At 46.8% G+C, this 19,958-nt stretch overlaps 1 protein-coding gene across 1 annotated transcript in view; it reads right to left on the reverse strand.

The window, feature by feature from the left end:
• Window positions 1-19,958, reverse strand: part of srgap3 (SLIT-ROBO Rho GTPase activating protein 3) — a 52,033-nt gene that overhangs the window by 31,543 nt on the left and 532 nt on the right. Inside the window, exons 1-3 of the mRNA XM_056606316.1 lie at window positions 19,943-19,958; window positions 9,540-9,735; window positions 3,790-3,952 (exon numbers count right to left, since the gene is read on the reverse strand). The exon at window positions 19,943-19,958 is cut by the window's right edge and continues 532 nt beyond it. Coding sequence (XP_056462291.1) covers window positions 3,790-3,952; window positions 9,540-9,735; window positions 19,943-19,958 — 375 coding nt within the window. The remainder of the gene's footprint in view (window positions 1-3,789; window positions 3,953-9,539; window positions 9,736-19,942) is intronic.

A 19,958-nucleotide genomic window follows, 5' to 3' on the forward strand; every position in this document is an offset into this window, starting at 1 on the left:
CTAAAACACACTTCAAGACATTGAATAGCTTGTTGTCTGCTTGTCGAGAGCACTCGAGAACACACTAATCAAGGGATTTGTAGGTGAGACAAGTGACTCAGTGTGACTCTCAGAGGAAATAGCGAGTGAGAATTGAATTGTGTGATCAGTGTGGTTGACAACCTTTCATTATGATTAACTAGTGCTGCAGATATTGCTAAGATAAAGAAGCACAGCTCTCCTTGAAACATTCAAATGCCCAACTTATAACACTTTTATGTCACTCGCATCACCTTGTGAATAGCAAGGCTATTGTTGATTGTCACTATATATCATATTTTCCACACTCTTTGGATGTAATCTGGATGTTTCCATGGCTTCCTACAGCATCTCTAGAGATGTTAAATATGTGTCCTTAAAGAGTCGCAAGGGCAAATCGAAAAATATACAGCCTGCAAACACATCTCTGCCTCTCTCTCTCTGAAACACACACATTTAAACTCAGGTCTCACAGACACACACATGTACGCAAGTAGGCACACAGACACTAAACTGATGGACAACCAGCCCCTTTGCTCACTGTTGGCAGGCGGATTAGCAGACAGAAGATGAAAGCTGAAATATTTGTACACACCCTGTTGCACCACGATAACAGAGCCTGTAACGACATGCTAATGTGAACTCCCAGGCTAAGCGGCACGATTATACAGAGCGAGAAAGGAAACAGCAATCAGTAGCAGCAGGACATTCAGAAGGTCCTTCAAATCAAGAAGACGGTCTCGAAGATACGCCACGGTGGAGAGCAGGCAGATCGATGACACCGCAAACCTAACCACAAACCAACCACATCCAAACCGGAAACCGACCACAAACCAAACCATTAACCAACCGCAAACCATACCATTAACCAAACCATAAACCAAACCATAAACCAACTGACAAACAAAACCATTAACCAACCGCAAACCAACAAAAACCAAACCATTAACCAACCGCAAACCAAACCACAAACCAACCGCAAACCAAACCATAAACCGACCACTAACCGAGCCATTAACCAAACCACAAACCGACCACTAACCAAGCAATTAACCAAACCACAAACCAACCACTAACCAAACCATATACCAACAGCAAACCAACCGCAAACCAAACCACAAACCAACCACAAACCAAATCCCAGAAAGCCAGAGAGGACTTTTCTTAAAAAGCCATATAGGAAATAAATGATACTTTAAGGAATGTTTCCAATTGGGGAATGTCCTCTGGGGAGGAAGGGAAATCTGCAAGCATCGGCGCTCCTGAAGGCTGACAGACTGGGGAGCGTACTGCAGAGACTCTGGGAAGAGCCTTTGCACGCCTAGAGTTCATCCCGGTGATGCAATTCCTACTGCAATTCCTCAGATTCTACTACTGGGCTCCAGGGTGTGATGTTTAAAGTGCCTCGATTTCACCACCTGGTCTGATGTTGATGAACCATTTCAAAATCAACCCGTTTCTGAGTTTCCACTCGGGTGTATGATCGATAGATCTATCGACCAGCTGACCCAGTGGACTTTAGTGACAGGTATATTCATCAAATAGATGATGGACCGAAGATCACCAGGGTTGATTTGTTAATCGCTTATAATGGCGAATCAACAGCCCACCCAGTGGTAGCACGGGGCTCCTTAAACCCAAGAAGGAAACTTTGTGAAGTATCACACTTATGTGAAGAAAGAAAGTGAAGCCCATGGTCGCACCATTCTCACGATTACTAATATTACACAGGATTACATTATTCTGACAATCACCTTTCGAAATCTGCTGCACTTATTCCTCAGCATGCCTCAACGGCAGAAAGGCCAGGAGGTAGTTATGTAACCGTGCTGGTCCATGTCTCTCAATGTCCTTGACTGACTCGCCTAATCAGTGCCAGCGAGGGGCCCTAACATTTAAAACATCAGGAGGTCATGCCACTTAAGCTGTCCCATTCTTTTTTACTTCCCTCTTATTCAATAAGGAAAGATTATATGTTCCCTCAGTTGCACATGCACTGAGTATAAAGTATGTGCCCTGTAAGCACGCGACTATAGACCGCATCGGACATAAGCCACACTTGCTAACACCTAAGGCTTGACAAAAACAATCCTGTATAAAGGCTGCACCCGTGTAAAGACTGCAGTAACAAACGCCCAATTTATGGTACATCAGTTCATATCCGAAGGCCTTCACGTGTGGCTGAAGGTTGAAAAGACTCACAAAGACACTCTTGATTTGAGCTTTATTCCAAGTGTTGTGCATTGAAAAGCTGCAGCATAACAAAACAATTAGTCAGGGAAAAGCCTTTGAACTTTTTGAGATCTTAAGATTTGATTCGAAGATTGGCAGGACAGAGTCATAGGAAAACACGCAGGGCTCCAGACTGAAATGTTCGCAATTATGGTACTACAACAACGCAGAACATAATCCAACCAACCCTCCCACCCTCCCTTCTCACACACACACACACACACACACACACACACACACACACACACACACACACACACACACACACACACACACACACACACACACACACACACACACACACACACACACACACACACACACACACACACACACACACACACACCGGTGTTGAACTCGGCCTGAATGTCCGTGTGCGTCCCCGCTCCGGGAGGGCCAGCAAGGTGAAAACAAGGTGCCGGTGTTTTGGTAAGACCTCAGTCATGTACGCTATGTGCTGACGCTGGGCCAAAAAGCTGCTCCCACCGGTGATGGTTGTGAGGCCTTGGTACAAGGCAGAGGGGAGTTGGGGGGGGGGGGGGGGGATGGTGGTTCAAGTCCCATGTTTTCCCCAGGCTACCACTGCTTCTTTACAGCCCACATGGAACTCATTCAGCGCCTGACACCTCTTACTGAAGCCATGTGTGCAGAGGAGAAGGACGCTAATACGAAAGCTCAGGATTCCAACGCTGACTCCGAGATGTAAATATGCCGGTGATGGCCCGGCCCCAAAAAAAGTAGGCGATCTGTTTTTTATTTGAAAAAGGCTTCATCGGCTAGCGAGCACTCCAGATGGTTCGGTTGGAAAATGTGCGGAATAAGAGTGAAGCAGGGAAAACGAGGAAATATGTTTTTGTCACTTAATACGACTCTCCCGTGGCTAGCGCATTGGCTCGCCGAGCTAACACGCTACCTGTGTAGCCATAAATCCTAGCAGTGTGCGTAGCGAACCAAGTTTGATTGCAACCTTCGCTACATGTTGTTGACACTACTTTAACTCAATTCCTTTCCTGCCTTTCTACCTTTTTGCTCAAAAGGCAAATCTACATGCAAAAAAATGCTACACCCCTCAGAAAAATGCTACACTCCTCTGTGTATCAAAGCCTAAATGCTAAACTGCCAAGCACAATCCACCAAGTTCTACGCCAATGCACCTTAATTGTTATTCCGATGCTTACTTTTAGCATCAGAAGTTGGAAAAAATCCAAGGTTCATAGAAAGTGAAAATCCAGCCGCCATGTTTTTCTCTCCCGTTTTCTCTCCACTTCGACAATGCACCAGCTGATTTCACTCTGGGTGATTTTCCCTCCAGCTGCACCTCTCACTGGTGCTAATTAGCACATCCAGATGGTGGTCTCAGAACAGGGGGAGACGTTGACTTTGTGAACTCTTAACGTTTCGGTAAACTTGATGCGATGAATGTGGGCACCAGTGTTGCCAATTTGGCGACTTTGTCATTAGATTTGTTGACTTTTGACCATCTCCGGCGACTTAAAACGTGTCTGGCAAATCTGGTGACTTTTTCGTGTGACTGGCTACCTTCTTGAAGAGCCGGATGACGTCCTCGCTGATCTGGGCCAGGCGGACGATGACGTTGTTGGTGTAGATGTCGTTGAGGGTGGCGTGGTCGCGGCTCTCACGTCGTGTCTGGTTCAGGACCAGGTACCAGCAGTTCACAGACGACAGCAGGTGCTGGTCCTTCCTGGGTGAGGAGAAGGGGAAAGGGTCAACACAAGACAAGGAAAAACGAAAATCGAAGGCTGAGTAAAAAGAGGAAAATGAAACGTGCTTGTGATGAGATTCCTTCGTCGTTCTGGGGCTTTTAATGTTTGGCTCTCATCTATAATCCATGGCTGCTTCTCTGCATGTTTTGCTGTTTAAAAACCGTTCACTTTGGGTGCAGCTACGAACGTGTTGCCTGCATGGAGTAGGACAACCCAGAGATAAGCTACGTTTGGTGTCGAGATTCCAAGCGTCGGCCTGATAAGTCGGCACTTACGACACATAACACCACATATAACACCTATACACACACGCACACACACCTTGAACCGACGTCAGTGGGAACAGCATCTCAACATGAAGCTGTGAGCTGTGAGGGGGAATCAGGACGGGAGGCATAATGAAGGAGAGAAACATCGAGAAAGAAAAAAAAGGGAAAAGAGAGCGAGAGATAAAGACAGAGAGAGTCGAATGGGGGGGCTTGGGATGAGCAGCAACATCAAAGAACATCCCTTCAGAGGGTCTGCGGAACACTAATCTCATCTAATGAAGTTGATATCTGGCTGCTCCACAGTGTGTGTGTGGTGCTCTCTCTCTCTCTCTCTCTCTCTCTCTCTCTCTCTCTCTCTCTCTCTCTCTCTCTCTCTCTCTCTCTCTCTCTCTCTCTCTCTCTCTCTCTCTCTCTCTCTCTCTCTCTCTCTCTCTCTCTCTCTCTCTCTCTCTCTCTCTCTCTCTCTCTCTCTCATGCCACAGCTCTGCTGGGAAGCTAGGGCTCTTCCCCTCCCTCCCCTAACCGGCTTCACGTTCGCCAACGCGGGGATTGGGGTGAGGGATGGACTGGTTTCACAACCTTCGTGTCTGTCTATTTATTGCGCTAATGCCCTGTCTGGCCATTGTAACAGCCTCTTAAAGCTGTCCAGAGGTGTGTGGACGGCAAATTACTTTGGTAAGGGAAGATACGTCACTGCAGTTTAAGAGGAAACCATTAAAGCCACTCATTAAACCATAACCAAGATCTATTAGCAGCAGCTCCACTCTCTGTATTAATAGAATGATTAAATCCAACATTAATTTGCTCTTACCACTCCTGGCACAACAACCACAGCAAAGCAGCAGTGGACTTAGGATCTCTCTCTCTCTCTCTCTCTCTCTCTCTCTCTCTCTCTCTCTCTCTCTCTCTCTCTCTCTCTCTCTCTCTCTCTCTCTCTCTCTCTCTCTCTCTCTCTCTCTCTCTCTCTCTCTCTCTCTCTCTCTCTCTCTCTCTCTCTCTCTCTCTCTCTCTCTCTCTCTCTCTCCCTCTCCCTCTCCCCTCTCTGTCTCTCCCTCTCCCCTCTCTGTCTCACTCTCTCTCCCCTCCATGTCTCTCTCCCTCTCCCATGGGTGGCCTACTTCTGTTTCTAACTCTGTCTTAACAGGCCTCATGGAGCACCCGTTCTGTGCTTCACTGACCTATCCTCCTATTGGAGACACAGCTCCTTGGAGTCTACTTGCCATTTATGGATGAGAGACCCAGGGAACAAGCACTAACTGCTAACCTTGGCTAATCCCCAGCATGTGGCTGGACAAGGCAGAGGCTCTACTCCGGAGCAACATTCCCTCCATCACGCAGTCACACCTCGGGTCTCACTCCTCCTCCTCCTCCTCCTCCTCCTCCTCCTGGTCTAACATGGCGCCTGAATAACACCTGAATCCATGATCATAAAACCATCCCAATGTCTTTTGGTCTGCTGGAGGTGGTGAAACGGTACCAGAGGTTCTGCCGGAGCCCGGTGATGCTGAGGACGGTCAGAGAGCGGCTGCTGCCGTAGAGCGCTGGATTATGACGAAGATGCAGGATTTCAATCCCGACCCCATCGGTGTGACAAGCAACTGCAGGGATAGCATGCCGTGTGCATCCCGACTGGATTCGTAAAACATGAAACACGATTTAAAAAAAATCCAGACAAAATTATGTTGATAGGCGAATACTGCCTAATTAATTAGACAGTATTATTTAGCATGAGTCATTAGTTAACATTTCAGTGCATACTGATTGCAGCAGAGAGTGTGGAAGGGGTTAAACACTATTTGCCAGAGTGAGACAACCCCCCCGCCACTGGCAGCCTTATCCCCCCAGCCTCCGGACACTGAGCAGCTGGTAATTAGCTCTGCGTACAGGGAGCGTCTCTGGGAGTCTAAGCTAGGGCTAATATTCTACTCGAAAGCTTCCAGTCCGTTTTGGCTTACTTCCTGTATGCGTTTACAGTGAGGCCTCCCCTTCCTCCTCCCCCAGGTCCCCATAAATGGGCGGGTCTTGCGGGACTCTTGTCTTTTTCATCCTGGCAGCTCTCTCTTCTGCGGCACTTTGTTTGGGGCTTGGCTTGTTTTGGGTGGTGTAGGTCGTTCCTGGGGTCACGGTAATCAGTCGCTTCACCTGTAATCTTGATAAGGACCACCTCTTTGTGGAATTCTGTCTCGTGATTGGAGAGAGTGGGAGCGGTATCCCAGAATCTTGATTCTGTGTTTACTGCAGAGCGAAGGGACTTCGAGACCTGTGTTACCGTCCAAACAATCTATTTCAGGGATGGCTGTCAGAATGTAGAGAATAAATATTGTTTACAGCGCCTATAAGTCTTAGTTTGTTTGGAAAGAGGCGTGGCCACCTCCTAGTCTATAGTTGTACATATATATCGGTCTGTCTGTCTGAATACATATATATATTATATACACATACACACACAGAACAGTAAAGGCGCCTTGCCTCGCTATACAGTACGTCTCCAGAGTGCAGGGCTGATGGCCAGTGAGTCAGTGGAGCTTCGAAAGGGCTGTTTGTGTTTTCCTCGCGCCCTGTGCACGCAGGCTATCGTTAACATGCAGGGGACGAGCTATAAGCCACGAGCCTCCAGAGAGCTGGGTGAGGGGTGAGCTGGGGGGGGGGAGGAAGAGGGGGGAGTGGGGAGAAGGGGAGAAGGAGAAACGGGAGAGGATAACGCGATGGAAAAGGCAGAGACAAGGGCACAGTCGGTTTCCCTGTTTTTTCGGAGCATTATTACATTTTTCAGGTTATTTGCTATATCAAATACACCGCCACGTATAAACGTGCATATGAGATTTTTTTCGCAGGAAAGAAATAAAGAAAGAGAAAAGCTGCCAAGGCAAACAAAGATAATGGCTTCTCAAACCCAAGAGATGTTGACGCTAAACATTCTCCTAAACTGTTTTAAGAAGAATCATCACCTTCATAATCGCATTCTAGTTGTTTCAGAAGGAGGCCTACAAGGACGCGAGAGTAAACAGAACATCAGATGTAACCATCATGTGGAGGCCCTCAGCAAGGCTAAATGTTATTTACAGTGGTGCTTTGGTTGGGTCGCGGTTGTGTTTAATGCCACCGCCGGAGTCTGAATGTGAATCGGAGACGGCATTTGAAGGAAGACGAAGGAGGGGAGAGTGAATACATCAGAGCAGACCGGGGGCAGAAGGGAGGGGCCGTAATCCCCCAGCACGCGGCCTGCTGGCCGCTGCTTATCAACGCCACAGCCAAAGAAAGGGCAGAGGAACTCCAAACGCTGAATCAAAAGGCTGAGGGCACACCGGGGACACGGGGACACCGCCTCGGCCTCCAGCGTTTGGCTGGTTTTAATGCGTTTCCCAAAGCTTAAAAGCAAAGCTTCAAATACGCTCCACTGCGGGCCGTTGGAAACAAAGAGAAAAATGAAAGTTTTGGTGAAAAGGTTGCGTCGCTTAAAGGAAAAAGCGGCATATGGGACCACAAATCTAAACTACAGGCGGGCGGCTGGTGTGCGCTGCTAAGCCTAAATGAGTTGAAATTGTCTGTCAGAGAAGGCAAAGCTACAGTAATTACTGTGCGCTGACATATTTGGAACAGAAACATTGTGCGAGGTTCAATGTAGAGCGTCTGAAAACATCGGAAACGGGAAGAAAGAAAGGCAGAACATGAATTCATGGGATAGATCATAGTGTTCTGTGTTGGCGTTCATCCCACTTTCCCCCGAAGAGACGCGTATGTGAACACAGAACAAAAACAGCTGTATAACAGCAACAAATACACAGGAACAAACACCCACACACACAAAGCAACTGAGAAACACACACAAACACACACACAAACACACGCACACAGGGTTAACCTGAACCCCATGCTCTGCTCTTAAGTATTCCAGACATGCAATATTTTCTATCAATATTACATGAGCTGTGTCTTAATGCTTTCGACCATGATAAGGCATATCATTTGACAGTAACACAATAACTACTAACTGCATCAATGGATATAATGAATCCGTCTCTTACAAAGCCTTAAATGCCTCATCAGTAATGAACAGCGGTAGGCGATAAACACATTAAGAAAGGAAAAGGCCATCTGTGTCTGGTGTTACCTTGACGATGATCACGTCTATGTTTACAGACAGGATCCAATGTTTGTGAGCTAGTTATCTGCAATATATGATGCAGATGTACATTTGTCAGAATACAACGTTTTTCAGACAAAGTCTATTGTGATGAGATGAACAGTCTAACATAATTATACCCCAACGTAGTTTTTGCAATTTTAAAGGGAATGGAACCACTGATGATATATACTATGCCGTAAGACACACATCTCTATATTGGACTTTGGGGGGCTGTTCCGTTTACTTCAGCACTTTATCCTCATTTGACAACAAGTTGGCTTTTAAACATCCCCTACCGATTTCCATATTAATACTAACCGCTTGGCACATCATTTTGAGGTAGAACTGCTGGATTTTTTCAACCTTGACTGATTTTCAGATCCTTTCAGGTCTAAGGGACTAGTAGAAGGCGCTATTTCCCCAAAGGATTACTTTACAGCCCGATCCTGTGGCATAAGGTTAAAGCATTTTCAGTAAATGTTGCACGCATTTCAAAAACTGTTGTCTGCATTAGTGCATCAGGCCATAAATGATCTGGAAATATGGTCCACGATGAGAAAAAAAAGTTCTCCTTTAATGTAATAGAGTCTTGCCGCATTGTGGTGCTTATTAAAGGATGCCTAGTGATGAGAAGAGAGCCCAGTTATGATGTACAGCACACACTTAATCTACGCTACGATCTGCAGCATTCCACCTGCGAATCAGCAGTGTTTTGCCCAATTACCTGCCTGGTAATCATGATCATCACAAGCTGTTGTTTCATCACCACAGCGAGGAAGGACAGAGGCAGAGACAGAGAGGAGGGTGCAGCGCATTCAACAAAAGCTTTCTTCCACCAAACAGAAGAAAACAGCTATTATTATAATTCATGGGCAGGATTTAGGAGAGCAGATGACGCAAATAACTGGCTATGTTTACGAAACAATGACAGACGTGTGCACGCACACACACACACACACACACAAGAACACACAGATACACACAGAAGAACACACACACACACACAAACACATACAGAAGAACACACACACACACACACACAGAAGAACACAAACATACACATAAGAACACACATATACACACACACAGAAGCACACACGCACACAGCAGAACACACCTATACACACACACAGAAGAACACACACACACAGCCAAAACAATCCAACTGACTTGAACTGGTGGTGTTCTCGGGAGCTGCGGATCTTGGAGGAGAAGCGCTCAGCCAGCTTCTCCAGGCTGCGGGAGTACTCCAGCTGGATCTCGGCCTTGCGGCGGAAGAACTCCTGCAGGTCCTGCATCAGCTGGATGCGAGAGTCCGACTGCTGCTCCAGACATTTGAACTGCTCCACCAGCTGGTTCCGGATCTCTGAGGAAGGACACACACACACACACACAGTTGGGTTATGACGCGTGCGTTGGTCACATCGTGGAGCACGGTGAGTGAGTGACCCGCGAGGATTCTTGTTATTGGAAATAAATGACATAACTGAAAGGGAAAGTTGTAATCAATATCCCTGAATTCAACCTATACTATACTACTCAGGTTTTGTTTTGTTAAGGATAAAAAAAAGACCTACAGCGTTTCTCCATATGTTCCTGTTATTCCAGAAGTCTCATGACAATGTTGCTATTATATTGATGTATGACTTAAACTCTAGGTCAATACCGAATCACAGGCCCTTTCATTTCCCTTAGAACCATTACTGCTGGGAATGGTGCAATATTGATATGTGCTCAAGGGCCAGACTTCTGTTACTCGAAACCTTGTAAAAACAAATGTGGATTGTCTGGTCTCTTTCAACATGTGAAGCACAAGCCCTAATGCAATACAAGCTCTAGTCCTTCCCTCAAGTTGATTCCCTCATCAGACTAGTACTTTGGATCAATCAAAACCACGTCACTTTCTACCAAAGACTGTAGTATACGTATATGGACGTAGTGTCCGTGGGATCACCCATTGGTTTACGCTTGATGAACCATTGAGGGCGGAATTGAAATAGCAGCCTGCAGTAGTCTCTGGCCGCACCTCATTAATATTCAAGCCTTAATTAATTTTCAATGGAATAAAACTGTCCAACAGAACCACTCAAAATACATAACATAGATGTTTCTTTCTACCCTGGTTAGTATGCAGCTCTGCCTGAAAAAAGTTTTCTACTACTTATGATCAACCGTTTCTACATTGTGCCAATTTCTCTTCCCACCTCCTTGTAGGCCGAATGGAAATGGGGAACCACACTTTGCGACTGGATGAGGGGGGAACGTGACTCTAGGCTGTTTACAGAATCCACAATGCCAATGGGGAACCAGACACCTGACTCCACTTTGTGCAGTGGCGCTACAGACTGGTCCAGAAACAAAGAATGGCCTGTTTTGCAGAACAAAAACACTAAATCTGAGTCCGCTGCTTCAGTAGTACTGATCAAATAAAGCCGCTGCAAATGAACAAGTTAACCGTTGGCATCAAAGCCCTTCTTCCTCATGGGCATTCATTACGTAACAATGTGATGGAGCTTGTTATGTGCCATGTGTAACATGGTTTATTTTACATTCAACAAGTTTCCCCAATTTCTTTGTTTTCCCTTTAGGCAGAAGTATAAAACAGAAGCACACACCCTTTGGACAAAGCTTAACCTTGATCTGATCTCAATAAATACTTCTGCCAGAATCTAGGCTTCTGTATTGTTATTTCATGATCTCATCTGAGGACCCACCCATGGATCATCAAATTGTATAAACCCAACTTGAAAACAAAACACTGAAACACTGACGAGCTAACACTGTATATCGTAAACTCCTACTGCAAATTGCGCAAAATGGTTTCCGTGCCAAACACAACTAAGCCTCAAATAACAGCAAATTCAGACATCTCAACGGGAGGAAAAAGCACGACAGCGGTGGCTTAGAAGTCCTACACTTATCCGGGCCTACAAAGGTGACACTCCAGCCAGCTTACATCCACCAGTCGACTGCGTGCCACAACCACAGTAGCGAAACGGGCCTCGTTTCCATGCTGCACGCTGTGGCATTGGGTAAGCCGAGACCTTCCCATGGATCCGTCCGGGCCTCCTAAATCGTGTACTCAGGGAGAAGCCGGTCGTTTGCATGGGCATGGAGACTGAAGCCCAGGGAAGCCTTTCTTTTCCCTGTGATGTGGTGCTGCACGGCCCCCACGGCCTGTTGGGCGGTTAACCCTCGTGTCCCAGCCCTGCCCTTCATGGTGGGGGCCTCCCTCGCTCTCGCTCTCCCGGGGTTTAAGTATACTTTATTTGGCGGGGAACTTGCGACCAGAGGTCTCGTAACGTGGACGAGCCCATGGGGAGATGCCACTTTGCGAAGGCACAACGTAGTAATTTGGGGCATTCCAGAAAGTGTTGTTTTCTGGGAGGCATATGCCAAGTCTGGTGTTGTTGATGAGATGGGTCTCTTTTTTGCTCTGGAATGAAGACCATCATCCCTGCAGAAGTGACAACGTCCCTGCAGAAGTGCATTAGACAGATTTGTGGGAAAATAGGTCACATTTGTGAGAAGTCAATCAGTCTCTCTCTCTCTCTCTCTCTCTCTCTCTCTCTCTCTCTCTCTCTCTCTCTCTCTCTCTCTCTCTCTCTCTCTCTCTCTCTCTCTCTCTCTCTCTCTCTCTCTCTCTCTCTCTCTCTCTCTCTCTCTCTCTCTCTCTCTCTCTCTCTCTCTCTCTCTCTCTCTCTCTCTCTCTCTCTCTCTCTCTCTCTCAAACCGGGCGCCACTGGTGAATTATTCCCTCAGAATTCCCAGTTCCTTGCATGAATCACTGAAACTCTATGAATTTGTAATATTTCCCTTCCATGCTTAGTTCGTCCTTGGGTCTACATTTTTATTTTTTATAGAATTACTATTTTCTATTTTCTGCCACCACAGGGTGTATCTTATGAATATTTAAGTTTGAAATGTTTTGATTTTAAAAGTCTGATGTAACAGCTTTCAAATGCTTTTTTGCAGCTTTTCAAATGTGTACATTTTAAATTGTGCATTTAATTTAGTATTAATAAGCAGATAGCACATATTAAACATATCATCATCATGATAATGAAGCATCCTTAACAACCCTAGAAGGTATGATGAGGAGTAATTAGAATAAAGGACTGGGGGCAGCAGATATGTGAGCCTTAAATCTACAGCTCATCGTATCTCATGCGTACCACACTGAAACAAACACCAGTAGGAGAACACTTCTGACTTTGGGCTTATAATCATTGTATCCGATGCTGACCAAGCCTCAACTTGTATTTTCTGCAGTGTATTTACTTCATCTGCAGCGTACTTCAAGATTTAGCCTGACACGCCCAATTAGCTGATGAACACTAATGGATACGTTCCTGAAAGGAAGACATTCAGTTTGACCGTTAGCTCTCAGTCTGAGCAGCTTCATCTGGCGGCCAGGATGCTTTTAGGTATACGAGGCGTGTACAATACGAACCTGTACACGCCTGATAATAAGATGGAAGAAATGTTCATTAGTCAGTAAGCAATGAAATCGTGTTGTGTGCTCATGAAGGCAAGTCTAGACACTAGGGGGCTTATGGGTGTGGCATGTCGATATAGGACTGCTGCTCGGAGACGTTGCAGGTAATTCAGGTGAAAGGAGCTCAAGGCAATGTCTGACTCATTCATAAGGACGGATGTGAGCCATCCGTATTCAGTCAGAGTAGATCCATTGTTACTCAGGCAGAGTAGAGCTATGGTTACTTAGTCAGAGTAGAGCTATCGTTACTCATTCAGAGTAGAGCCATAGTTACTCAGTCAGAGTAGAGCTATAGTTACTCAGTCAGAGTAGAGCTATAGCTACTCAGTCAGAGTAGAGCTATTGATACTCAGTCAGAATAGAGCTATCGTTACTCAATCGGAGTAAAGAACTCTTTACAATCAGTCAGACCAGGGTCAGGGGAATAACCAAACAGCTGACTGAATAGACGGTAGGCAGGTGAGGTTAAAAGGACAATGATCCAAAATGAAAGTTTTTTTCGTTGACTGAACGTTTTGTTCAAGTATCAAGCTGCGTTTGTGTTTCTGTATGTGTGAGTGTATTCTGGAAGGCATAAGCCACCCTGAAAATACTATCCCCAGGCCACACCTATTTCAAAATGATGACTCATATGCATGCGCACAAACAAACACACACATCAGGGCCAGGCAAATCGCCCCAAGGCAAGACTTTATTCCTTATAACGGTCTACTTGATATGAGTGCCCACACCATTCAAACTGTCAATCATAGAGTCAGACAATCGCAAAACCTTTCGCCAAGCCTAATTCCCCCTCCGTCCCTCCGCACAGAGTCTTCCGGAAGATAAGTGGATGGACTAATCCCACCCTGCTCTCGCCTGCTGTTAATCCCCTCAAGATGATCAATACCATGTAGGGATCACAGAGACAGCCTCCGCACTGATCCATTAGCACTTTCAGCACACATTTCAGTCTCCATCAAATCCCACTTGTTCTTTGTTTTCTCCGCGATGCACACATCGTCGCGTCCAATGCAGCAAACATTTAGGGGGTAAACAAACAAAGCCGGGAGTATCAATTTAACAGTAGGCCGCTCATGGCCGCCCCTAGCAGGCTGGCAGCTGTCAGCGGACGCCTCGTCACTTTCCAATGGCGGACCACCGCCTTCCAATCGAGGGGGGTGCAACTAAGATGGTGTCAAAATAAAAGAACACCTCCTCCGCCTAGTTTAGGTACAGATGTTGCGTCATTTGGCATTTTCTCAAATTGAAGTTGACGCTTGGTAATGTCAAGGTAAAGTTCAAGGTAAAGCTGAGCGGGCGACACCTCGGACGCTGGCTGAACCGCGATAAACGCTGTAGCGCGGTCAGCGGGTTGAGAAAGCGAGCGATCGTCAGGTCAAATGATGACGCATCAGGTAGGTACCCACACAGGTCTGACAGTGCGAAGGATTGCGGCGGGATTTGCAAAGAACCCAAGAACACACAGACACAAGGTAATACCACTCGGCTTCACTTTTCACTTTAAACGTCGATTCAGTCTTTTGTAGAAAAAAAAAAAAGAATCCACTCTTTCTGAGAGGGACTGAAGAGGCAGCGTGCACAACACACATCACCCCCGTCAGAGCCCTGTCTCCCACATTGATTTTCACCTCAGTCCCGGTGCCATCATCATCATCTTGTCAACCAGATGTTATATGACTCTTGTGCTTCGGGGGAGGCCAAGGCCCCTACTATAGCAGGCTGGAAGCCGCTAGCCCCTGAAACACGCCCCGGCTCACCGCCTGGCTGTCCATCATGTGCTGTATCCAGGCAATCGCTCTCCGTCGTGCCTGCCGCCGCCGCCGCCGCCGCCACCACCGGCAGCCTCCAGTGCTGTTGTCACCATGGCAACATGGGCGTGCACCGGCCCCCGAAGGACCGGCTCATTGGAGGGGAGCTGGAGGGGCTGTGGAGCACGGTGGAGGTGACGGTGGTGTGTGTGTGTGTATAGGGCGGGGAAGGCTGTGTGTCTCAGCGTCGTGCCGGTAAAGGTAAAACCGAGGGAGGATGTGCCATCAGAGAGAATGATGGTTGGAGGGAGGGCTGCTGTTACCGCTGGCACATTCATCAGCTGCACATCATCGAGAGATTGATGGCATTGTTGTGGGGTGGCAGAGTTTTATGAAGACACAGAGCCCCGGGAAGAAGAAACAATCTGCAATGTTTCACACCCAATCTAAATGAAGGCCATTCTCTGCATTTATGGATAAACTGGGAGGATTCACAGAATATCGGGAATGATAAAGTGATTTGGTTTTCCAGTAAACATCTATCCGAATGGGAGTACTAAAGCAGGAACGACTCCAGTAACAGGCCTCCTGCCATAACCGTGTCTAGGTCGGTGTTTGGAGTTGGAACATCTTAAAATAATTTAACAGTTGCGTTGGAGCAAAGTGGAGTCTGCCTCTTTTCATAGTGTTACAACTGCCAAGATATAAACAGACGTCATGAAGAGAGCCTGTAAACTGTGTCTCTTAACTGGAGCTGAAATCGGAGGACTAAGCCAGAGGAAAACTTGACATCATTAGTGTCCGTCTATATTTGTTTTGGGAAGGCCACTACAGAGTTGACGGCCTATCAACAATTAATTACAGATGATGTTTACCAAAGATTCCTTTGGGAGAATTGGGGTTGCCAGAGAAATCAAGTACTAACTAATTATTTTTGAATTCTATCTTAACGCAATTATAATAAAAGGTTATTCTTGACTGATTTCATTTGATGATGATAATCATAAAAAGTTCAACTTAGGAGACAATAAAGATGTATCTTATTCATACTCATACCACTCATAGCATGTTTCACCGAGAATACAATAAAACTAATCTTCAACAGAATAATCATGAGCTTAAAACTAAAACCTAGACTAATCACGTGAGCAGACTGTCGCCGTAATGCACGCATCTGTCTGGTTTTAGTTAGCCTGCAGCAGCTAAACATAGAAACCCTCTCCCATTATTCTCCTGCTTGTTTAATCAAGCTGGAAAAGCCATTCAAAGTCTATTTGCGGCAATGAACCAGATCACCAATCACATCCACTCGCATGTCCTCACATCTGAAAGCGCCAAAGGACAAATCAGCAAGTCCCTTTTCTCCATTTTAATGTTATAACGAGTTCATGTTTATCGATGAATTAACAATGACAACAGTGTGATCAAAACACATTGTGAAAAACCTTGCTGCTGAACATTGCATTGTATTCTTCAAATCCATGCACCGATTCCTTGTTAGAAGAGGCAGGTTTTGTTTTCGCTCTCCGTTTCCCCTCATTACCAAAAAAATATTGTTTAAATTCACACTTCAAATAAACAATGATGAAAGAATGACACAGAACACCTCCTCCCACCAGACACAAACATGAAGACATGAAACCCAGAGGTGTAAAAACTGGTCTTTCACATGAGATCAGTGCGATCACAAGTGTGCATACGCCGGTGTGTGCATGTCTGTGTGGGTGTTTGTGTGTTGGTCGCCATGGGGGCTGCATACTGAAATGTATTCAAGCTGTCCTTTCAGCACGGATAATCAGTGACACATCTTGTTTTTCGCTCGCTATAACTTTCTAGGTGTTTGTGATTATATACTGCCGGTAAATATGTCAAATCTAACCTTTGTGTGGAGGGCTTGTCTGATTGTTTCATGTTTAGAGCGATGTTTCTTATTTGTTACTTTCAATAAGGACTACGTACCCAACCACCAGCCTGGCAATGGTTTAATGACAAACACCTCTCTGAATAATAATCACCAGCATTAACCTCTTTGATGAGATTAGCTGTTTGTGGCCCGCAGTGGAGACAATTAGAGCGAGTATATCCTGTGGCGTCGAGCGACCATCTCCAATGGCCACTCATGTCTACTTCTGTGCGCATGTGCACTTGTGTGTTTGTGTGTGTGTTTGTGTGTGGGTGACGGGTGTGTGTCTGTGGGATAAGCAAACGTTTTTATACTTTGAACTCCCATGCGCCAAATGTTTGTAAAACGCCTTTGATTTTCTTATTATTAATCCTTATTATTTGTGTGTGTGTGTGTGTGTGTGTGCATCCTAACTCCCTGTACAATGAGCAAATTCGTCTGAATTCAACACCAAGTATATTGCGATTAGTTATAGACTAATGATAACACCTACCAATAGCTTCACCTTAGATCAGGTCATGTGTTTATGAAAGTAGGGGTTAATGTTTGAACAGGAAAAGTTGAATGCCACCTACAAAAACCACAAAGAGGTCCTCACTACGCCCACCCCTCACGTCATCTCTCTCAGGTCTCAGGTCTCCACAGACATATTATAAAGACAGAGAGCAACACGCTGGCCATATAGCCTGCAGGGACATGGACTGTTCTTCAGAGGCCTAAACTGGTGTAAAGAACACAAACTATGGTTATTGGGCACATTCAGCTGCATTAAAGAAAAATAATCCGAATATATATTTCTGAACAGAAGTTATGAGTTTACTTTTTCATAGCAAGACAGGATTAAGGCTATACGGTTATGATATTCTTTGTTGTAGCAGCAGGTATCAAGTTAAATTCCAATGCCAGACCCTCCACCACGACAATCGGCTGCTTTCACCACTACATCCTGTTATACACACCAAGAGCCAAACCGACTCCAATCACAGGCTGATCACTTTGTGCAGACCGATCAATTAGGGTTCATGCATAATAAAGTGACCATTCAGCCTGGTCGGGCTGCAATCAATGAGAGAGTCATTTTTTAGCCCTCTCCTCTCCACGCACAAACACACACGCTCCCAAAAACACAATAACTCACGACGAGGCAGGTGCAGCTTCCCTCCCGAGTCCCATTCTGCCATCATCACTGGGGCTGAACTCACGACACTAGCCGTTGTTCACAGAGAGCACCCCCCCCACACACACACACACACACACACACACACACACACACACCCCATTCCCCACCCTCCTCGCGCCCAGTCATCTCAGTTCCACGCCAGCCGGTCATCGCCGTGGCAGAGCAGAACCCTAAAGAAAAGACAAGTCACACACTGGTGACTTGTTGTGGCGGAGAGAGAGAGACAACGCAGGATCTCAACTCTGGCCACGGACGGACTGCGAGCGAGACAAACGGCCGCCCCCCTTCTCCTTTTGTGCCCATTAAATGGCCCGTTGTATTGACAAGCCGCGGCGGCGGTGTCACGCCACAGACTACAGACTGACCAGTGTGGCGCGGAGCGGTCCGTCGACGGGCACCGAGGAGGGCGGGGCATGTGGAGGGGGCTTAGCGTTAAAGAGAGGCAGGGCCCCCGGGGAGATCCCTCCCACGTACAGGCCGTGCCGGGGAGAGGAGAGGTGTCTCCGAGGTGGAGGCGATCAATGCTGGAACCCTGTTCTGACCGTGCAGACGTGGGGTCCCCTGTGCCTCCCAGGTCTCCCACAGGGGTCTGGTACATGACTCATGGGCTGGAGAAGGGGGGAGGGGGGAGGGGGGGGGGGGGGGGTCTCTGGCAAAGCCCCCGGAGCAGAACAGTCAGTGAGCTCACTCACCAAGAAGGGAAAGTGGTCCTAATAGAAGGGGAAACTGTGGTGGTGGTGGTGGTGAGGCTGGGGGATGTGATGGTGGGAATAGGGGGCTGGTGGTGGTTATGGTGGGGGTTGGTGGGGTGGGTGGATCGCTTTGGCGATCGCTAAGTCGCCTTGGATAAAAGCGTCAGATAAATGCCCAAAATGTAAATGTAAATGGTGGTGGTGGTGGGGGTGAAGGGTTTGGGTGGTGATATCAGTGGTGGGAATAATGGAGGGCGGTGGTGGTTATGGCGGGGTTTGGGTGGTGTTAGTAGTGATTGAGGTGCTGGTGCTGGTGGGGGTGGTGCTAGCGGAGGTGGGAATAGATGGAGTTAGTGGTGGTGGTGGTGGTGGGAATGGGTGGAGTGGGTGGTAGCGGTGGTGGGAGTAAGGGGTTGTAGTATGAGTGGTGGTGGAGGTGGTGGTGGTGGGGCAGAGCTTTGATAGTGAACCCCAGCCCCGCTTGGAGGAGGATCGGCTGCCCGGCTCTATGTCGTTCCCTTCCCTTGGTCAGAAGTCCGGCCCCCCAGACCCTCTCTCTGTCTCATTGCTAATTCACGTGGATGCTGGATGGCTGGCCCACATCGTGTCATGCGTTTAGCGTTGACCCTGACGACGGGAGCTGTCAGGGCGGCTACAGAGTGAGGCTGCGTTACATATCTTGTCCATCTCTCAATTGCTATTGCAGTCCTACAGAACCTATAATGGCCCACATTAGTAGGAGCAGGAACCAAAAAAAGGGAAGCTTTAGTCTGGAAAACCCAACAACGTTGCGGGAGGCTGGATGCTGTAGGACAAATTACATTTTGTTCACTCTGTGATTATGCATTGCTAAAGAGGCGGCAATCCAATAACACTTCAATCCCCAAGTCAAGTCCTGTCTGCTGACTTACAGATAATGACCCAAACCAAAAAAAAGCCAATAAATCATAGCACTAATGCCAAATATGTTGTCTAACCAACCTGAACGTCATTTGAGTCATATCTTAAATCACACCAAGAGTAATGGTAGATTGAAGAAACTAGGTAGCAGGAATTGGACATCTAGCAGATGATCCTTCCTCACCCTCTCCATCGCAACAACAAGGCCTGGTCCTTACGATCCCTTCCTGGGTTAGTAAGGCCAATGATGCTGAGTCCGACTCCAATCCAAATGGAATAGGGCCATGCATAATAGTATACGGATCTAACGCAGCCGTTCAGTGTTCCTATAGGAAAGGATTGTGTTCAGACCATGGCGAGAAGGACATTGAGGTGCAGGGCATAGCTGGGTGCTGGGTTGTTCTGAAGGGAAAGGCACAGAGTGTGTCATCTGAAGATCATTTTTCGGAGACGGTTGTGTCTTTATCAATGACAATAGCCCACATGTGCAGCCTGCATGTGGATTGCACTCATTTGTTAGAAGCCCCATCTCAGGATTTCGGGGGAAGATGAAAACAAACGTGCCTTGTCCGAGAGACCCCATGGACAGTCTCCGGGGGAACAATGGATAGTGGGGACAACAGAAGAGAAAAGAAAATGCATAACCCACCTTTGACTTGGGTCTC

This window comes from Gadus chalcogrammus, chromosome 13 (assembly GCF_026213295.1).
Source record: "Gadus chalcogrammus isolate NIFS_2021 chromosome 13, NIFS_Gcha_1.0, whole genome shotgun sequence".
In the NCBI taxonomy this organism is placed as follows: domain Eukaryota; kingdom Metazoa; phylum Chordata; class Actinopteri; order Gadiformes; family Gadidae; genus Gadus; species Gadus chalcogrammus.